At 39.4% G+C, this 7430-nt stretch overlaps 1 protein-coding gene across 2 annotated transcripts in view; it reads left to right on the forward strand.

Annotated features, from left to right (window-relative positions):
* Nucleotides 1-1861, forward strand: part of COL4A5 (collagen type IV alpha 5 chain) — a 257406-nt gene extending 255545 nt beyond the window's left edge. For both annotated transcript variants that reach the window (XM_024128226.2, XM_024128225.2), the window contains one exon: nucleotides 668-1861. In XM_024128226.2, the coding sequence (XP_023983994.1) occupies nucleotides 668-749 (82 nt within the window). In that variant the 3' untranslated portion in view covers nucleotides 750-1861. The remainder of the gene's footprint in view (nucleotides 1-667) is intronic.
* Nucleotides 1862-7430: the final 5569 nt, after the last annotated feature.

The raw sequence follows: 7430 nt of genomic DNA on the forward strand, positions 1-7430 counted from the left end.
TGGCTAATAATAGGTATATGTAGTTTGAGATGGCTTGGTAATAATTCTTCAAAAGCAAAACAGAGCAAGGAAAGGTTATGTGACCTGCTCAATAACAAGTGAGCAACTGAAGCCACCCCAGAAATTGAAGCAATAACCTGTGTTGCCTTCCCCAGTCCAGTAGTCTCCTTTCCCAGGATGTTTTCAAGGTTCTCATCCAAGTGTTTGAATGAGTAAGACCACATATGATACATGTACCTCAGGATACTTTATCCTATTGGAATTTTTTTTCAATTTCAATTTATTTTTATATGTTGCTTCTTTTGTTATCATTAATATTTTTCTTATGTATTATCTTTAGGTAATTGTTATGTGTTATGTATTATCATTTATTCATCATCAATTGCCCAGATCCCTCTCGTTCTAGGACTATTAAAAAAATGTATAAGAGAAAGAGAGGGAGAGACAAATAGACAAGGGTAATGGCGGCAGGGAGGAGAGTCACAAAAATACCTATGACCTCGAATGACTCTTAGGCTATAGCAGTCATTGCGTTAGATTGCATTGCTCAAAAGTTAACCAGTAAGTCATCAGAAGAGCTACTGAAACACAAAGAGAATGTTTACACATGAATTTGAACCAAATACCAGAAAAGGCTAATCTGATAATCTTGTTTCTTACTTCCCAGCAAACCTCAGTCCGAAACGCTGAAAGCAGGAGACTTGAGGACACGTATTAGTCGATGTCAAGTGTGCATGAAGAGGACATAACATTTTGAAGAATTCCTTGTGTGTTTTTAAATGTGATATATATATATATATATATATATATATATATATATATATATATATTTCCCAGGATGCAATGTCTCACTCTCCCCAACTTTACCACTGCTGCCACCAATGGTGCTACTATATATGACCAGGAGAACATGCTGACTAGTAATCATGAAGATTCAAATGTACCTCAGCAATGTGCCAGAGCAAGGTCTCTATTATTTTTCTACGAACAAAATAAGGAAGTGAATTTACTTTTTGGGTCCAGAATGACTTTCTCCAAGGATTATAAGATGAAGATTATATATTTTGCCCAGTAACTAAAATGGCACGTTAAAAATTCAATTAAGAGAAGAATCACACTGAGTAAAATAAAAGACTGCAGTTTGGGAGAAGAATTATTTTTCATGGTGCTACTAATCCTACTGTATCCCAGTTTTTTAATATAAAAGTGTTAAGCTTATTTTGCTCTGTAAGTAAAGAATGTGTATATTGTGTAAACAGCCTTTTAGCTCAAAATGTTGAGTCATTTAGATGTGACCTGACATGAGTCACTCTTTACAGAAAACTTAGGAAAACCTAGAATACAAACAGCAAGATTTTATATCCATGTTTATCAAAGTGAGAGAATTTATATTCTTGCATCAAGTTATTACTGAGAGTGAATATAACTTGAGTTTTATCCCCTAAGTTCTTATTTGACTTTTTAAAAAAATAGGTCATTTTTAGTCACTTTAATCAGAATTTTAAATGTACATGTTACATACCAAATTATAATATTTAATGAAGTAATTTCTCTTTTGCTATATTCTCCAAGACACTCTTAACACTAGATGCCCCCAGCTTTGATGTTTCTTACATCTTGTTTTTGCTCGTCCCTGACTGGGCAAAGTTCTCCCAAATAATTTTGAGAAACAAAAATGTATTTAAAAAATTGACAGTTCTTTTCCCTGTGCTCTTTATGTAAGAATTATTCTCCTGTGGGCTGTGCTTGTACAAGAACTGGGAAGACAATACTTAGTCTTCTCTCTTCAATTACAAAGCCAATTGATGTTTCTTACTTTTTTATTTTAAACATTTTATTATAAATAGTCATAAGAATACCTTATTTCCCTAGCTGTCATCTTCTCACTTAATGTTTTTTAACTCACCAATATCAATTTAATTAAAGATATCATATGTTGTAAGGATGGTTTGTTGTGTATCTCTTCAGCCTATGTGTAAAAATCTGCTCATTTACAGATAGACTACACATCTGCACATCAACAGGTAGTCTGCCTTCTCAGAGAATCATTTAGAGCAGTTCTAAAGCAAAAGGAGTTTCTGCAGACTTTGATCACTCTGACACCTGATAGGAGACATAGTAATGTACTTTTTCCAATGAAGAAAACAACTCCTTGGAAAGTATTTTTGAGGTAATAAATTTATTAGCAACATTGTGTTGATGGCTGAGAAAGGAAGCAGAACTACTTTCTATTTGGGGAAGAATTCATTAATAATGTTTAAAGCAGATTAGTGAGTTAATATTCCTAATGATTAAGAATGAACACAGGTAGCTCTCTAAAATCGTTGAGGACTTGCCTCTATAATAAAATGTGTATTATAGCTAAGATATGAAACAACCAAATGATTTTGAGAATTTTAGACCCTAATATGAACCCATGTAAAAACGAAAGCTTAGAGTCTATAGTGGTAAAATTTAGGTTCTAAATAATGGTGGATCATAGTGCTGATTGCTCATAATACTGTTGCTTTCAAAGCTAGCCAATTGCAAATTCTAGCTTTATTTTTCCATGAGCTACACGCATGAAAACACTAACGGGTAATTGTAAGTGAAAATGCCATATTACATCCCATACACTTTTCTATATGCTGTACACCTGAAGGTTGCTCCTTGAGTTACAGCTGCAAACACTGATTCCAGAGGTTTTGCTGTTGGTAGCTTTCCCTCTCATGTTTAGCCGGTTGAAAACCTTGGCTCAAAAAGAACCTCCTAATATTTTATATTTTAATAGTTGCATGTGCAGCTGGTCTTTGTGTTTCTTAAATCCCCTATCCCCAGCCCCGCTTTGTTGTTTAAAGTACATGAACCCAGTCCATTCCAGGATCTTAATGTTGTTGACTCACCCTTGCCACTGAATGTTCAAAGATTATTCTGATGAAACTGCTCTAGTAGTTACCTATAGTGAGTTTTGCAGTCAAATACAGTTAATGGTTTTCCCACATAGGCAGGCAATGAATGAACTGTTCTGCTTAATCAGATACAAATAGTTATTACATGTACCAACCAAATGAGATATATGTGTGTGTGTGTGTGTGTGTGTGTGTGCCACACTGCTACTTCCAAAAGTGTTTTTACTGGACACCTTGTGATTATACAATGTCTTTTCTCACCTGGGCAAATTTGAAAAACACTTTCTATTTCTTACGGTGCCAGTGAGGTTCTTTGCCTCAATTGGCATGTTTAATTGAAATCTCACTGGTCATGCCAAGCCATCAGAAGTTTATTCATATGTTAATCACAAGAGGGCACTATCGCCTATAAAAATAAATCAACATGGGAAAAAAATAAATGTCAGCATATATTTGTTGAGCTCATTGTTGATGACATTCCTTGTTTTAGCTCCATGTATTCTTTCATCCTCATCAAGATCAATAGCAAGTATTTTAAGAGGTAGCCCAGTTACCCAATATCTGCATCCAAGATAAGGGACAGCTTTGCTGTCAAAGATTTTCTTAAGAGCCTGATTAAGAGTTGGCTCTGGTAGTAATTCCTGTGCCTCTCAACACAGAAGCAAATGTCCCTGCTCCCCTATGCAACCACTTTTGTTTGGCCAGGATTTCAATTGGCTTCTTTAGCCGAGAAGCTCTGTTCTCGTACTGGACTGTAAAAACACCTTCATCCATAGGCAGCTCTAAAATAAATTGAATAATATTTTAAAATCATATGCCATTTCCATTTTACAGCAGTGGCTTCTAGAGTATATTCAGGATGTTTGGAAGGTTTTTATGGTAGAAGCACTCGTAAGTTGGGACACGGAAAGAAAAAGTTGAGCTAGGCCTGTCTCCCAAGTTCCATAGCAACGAACGTTTATTAGATACTTGTTAGCTGTAGGGCACCATAATAGATAGGAATCCAACATCAACTCAACCAGAAAAATAGGTAGTCACTCTAATATATACTCCTAAGCATAGGTATGCTGTTACTACCAAATCTAATTCTAGGCCGGACTAGGACAGATCATGAGGCTTTTTGCCAGCAGTAGCTGTCTGGAGAAAGCTGGCTCACCAACCCATTCTCTAACACACGGGCAGGCTAAAATCACATTTATGTAAAACCGTAATTCTCTTTTTTTATGAGTAGACAGCATGCCCAACACCTGACCCCACAGGATGACGAATTGCTGATACCATACCAATTTATGCCACATATCTTCCGTTTTCCTCTTCCAGATTCACATTGCATTCTTCACCCTGCTTTCTGCCCCTGAGGGTTCCTGTGCCCTCGGGCTTCTGCTTGGGTTCAACCAATGCGATTCCCCAACAGGAGAGCAGAGTGATGCGCAGGACTGAGATTAGGGTATTTATTTTTATGGGGCCTCTAGGGTCACCTCAGGTTGGCTTGTAGTCCTCAATTGAATGTCTCTGCTCCTCTCAAGATGACCTGTTCTTAATTATCTCCCCCTCTGATTGTGGTAACCTCTTCTCATCCCTTCAGGTCTATGTTTATGATGACAAGTCTGCTGTTGCTGTGCTGTTCGCCCTGGATTCCTGCATTACCTTTTGTGGTTTCCCTACAGACTCCCTGTATCTTTCTAATTAAACTCTCCTCAGACTATCCTAATATAAATGTATTGTATGTTGTTGATAACCTGACGAATGAACAACTGCTTCTTGTTTCCAGAATCTGTTGAAGGTGCTTTATTCTGCAGGTGGCACAATGAAGCTGAATTGATAAAACTGACATGCGTGATTAGCATCTGCCACTTTGTACTGAGGGATAAGCCAACAGAAATGACTTAACATCACTTAAATCTAAGACCTAGTTTACCAAGCTTTATTGGAAGCTGTGTTCCAAGGTTCTTAGGGTGAAACGAGGCAAAATATATTTGTTAATGATCTTAAATTATTTAACTTTTTTTTCAAATATTGTTTCACTGGATCTCGAAAGACTGCATCTTGACTGCCCCCAAGGTGGTCATTTGGCTTGCTTCATCCTACTCCGAATGAAGATTCTTAGTTGGCAGACTAGTGCTAAGCACTGGTAACTGATCCCTGAAAGCGCCAGAAAGAAAACTCCTAGTAGTACTACTTCCACCAGAGAAATCTGCCAAGTCAGGTGTACACGCCTGCAGTTAGTTAAAAACCCCAAAGTATTACTAGGCCAAGAAATAGACAATTTAAATCACCTAAAACAAGTGGTGTTCTAACTTCAAGAGCCCCTGTGAAAGATGAGCCAGCAGAAATACTTCAGATCTGCCTCCCTGTGTTCATCAAGGGTACCAGAGTGAATACTTAGACTGGGGATTATGGAAGATGCGACAGCCTCTAAAGCCAAAGGCAGTCTGAGACTACTTGTAAATTTCAACCAGGGCCACATGGAGCCTGCCAAGAAGTGAAGGTATTTTCATTTAAAGTGAAATAGGGGCTTCCCTGGTGGCGCGGTGGTTGCGAGTCCGCCTGCCGATGCAGGGGACACGGGTTCGCGCCCCGGTCCGGGAGGATCCCACATGCCGCGGAGCGGCTGGGTGCGTGTGCCATGGCCGCCGAGCCTGCGCGTCCGGAGCCTGTGCTCCGCAACGGGAGAGGCCACGACAGCGAGAGGCCCGCGTAACACACACACACACAAAAAACAACAATAAAGTGAAATAGTTTTCTGGTTGATTTCCTTGGGGCCCGTAAAGTGTTTGCTATTGCCAGTCTATCGCAAGCCAGAATGGTAAACCAGATGCCAGATTTCTGTGTCTTTCTCTGATGCAGTAATTTGACTCTTGCGTGGGCTGTAAGGAACACTATCACTGATGCCTCAGTAGCAAACAAGAGTAACACCTTATATTTATATAGTTCTCATTAAAATGTCATTCTTCAAACATTATTTCATCTGAACCTCAGCAATGCTGATCTATTCAAACTGCATTTTACAGATGCAGAAGCTGAGCCTTAGAATGGTTAAGTGACTTTCTCAAGGTCATAGAACAAACCGCTACGTTCTTTTCACTCAGAATCTAATCATCACCATCTAGTCATGAAGATGCCTGTATCAAAAAAAATTCAGCGGGCTTCCCTGCTGGCGCAGCGGTTGCGCGTCCGCCTGCCGATGCAGGGGAACCGGGTTCGCGCCCCGGTCTGGGAGGATCCCACGTGCCGCGGAGCGGCTGGGCCCGTGAGCCATGGCCGCTGGGCCTGCGCGTCCGGAGCCTGTGCCCCGCAACGGGAGAGGCCGCAGCAGAGGGAGGCCCGCATACCACAAAAAAAAAAAAAAAAAAAAAAAAAAATTCAGAATCCTATGTATTGGAGATTCCTGGCACTACAGGGCTCCCTGCCTCATGAGAAGTGCTAAGTTGCATGTTTTGAAAATCTTGGTTCCTAATTAATGATGAGTGATTTTTCCCAGCCCCATTGCAGCACCTGAGACCCTTTAGAATTAGCCCTTGGACATAGGGGACTTACAGTAAACCACGGTACCTCAGTATACTTTTGTCTGTCTGGTCCAGGTCTCTGTAGTGAAAGTAAACCTTGTGAGTCTGGCCTGGTGTCCGCCTCACATGACCTTCCTTGGGGATCTTGAATCCAGATGAGCCCCTGGAATTTGAATGCTCTGATCTGCAAACACTCCAGTGCTACTAGTGTCCAAGTAACGACCAGTGTGTATTCATTGCTATGTAAACCTGAGACCATGCAGATACTATCTATTGTCTATTTTAAACAATGTAAAAAGTACTCTGGGGAGGGGAACTTTTCTTTAGTTCCAAGAGGAAAGTTCATTATATTTCATTAACACCAGCATACATAAACACACAGAAGCAGCTAGAGTTTGCTAACTATAACCTGCACTGGTCATATTTTACATGCAAGAACTTTCCTTATTTGGCTCCCTTCAGCAGAAATTTAGGCTGGGAATCAAATGAACCAACATCAAACCAACTGGGCCAAGCAGTATGTGGTTACTTATCAGAATAAAAATGAAGGAAAGGTTAAAGACAAGTTGGAAAACGTGTAGGCTTAGCTTATAATAAATCAGTACAGTAAGAAGCCAGGCTTTGAGATTACTAGACTTAAATATGTTCTTAAATTAACGGTGTACTTTCAGGTGGCAGCTGTTGCTCACCTCAAGTCCAGCAGCAGCACAGAAAACTGCCCACATGGAGTGGAAAGAGATAACAGTCTAAAGCCATTTTCACAAATACATCCTTCTCCTGCTCTGAGAAAGCGGTATTTTCTTTTTGTTCCTGTATTCAGTTTTTTTAAAATTGAAGTATACTTGATATACAATATTATATGTTTCAGGCGTACAACATAGTAATTCACAATTTTAAAGGTTATATTCCATTTATGGTTATTATAAAATTTTGGCTATATTCCCTGCGTTGTCCTATATATCCTTGTAGCTTATTTATTTTATACATAGTAGTTTGTACCTCTTAATCCTCTACTGCTATCTTGCCTCTCCCCACT

Source organism: Physeter macrocephalus, chromosome 21 (assembly GCF_002837175.3).
Source record: "Physeter macrocephalus isolate SW-GA chromosome 21, ASM283717v5, whole genome shotgun sequence".
In the NCBI taxonomy this organism is placed as follows: Eukaryota; Metazoa; Chordata; class Mammalia; order Artiodactyla; family Physeteridae; genus Physeter; species Physeter macrocephalus.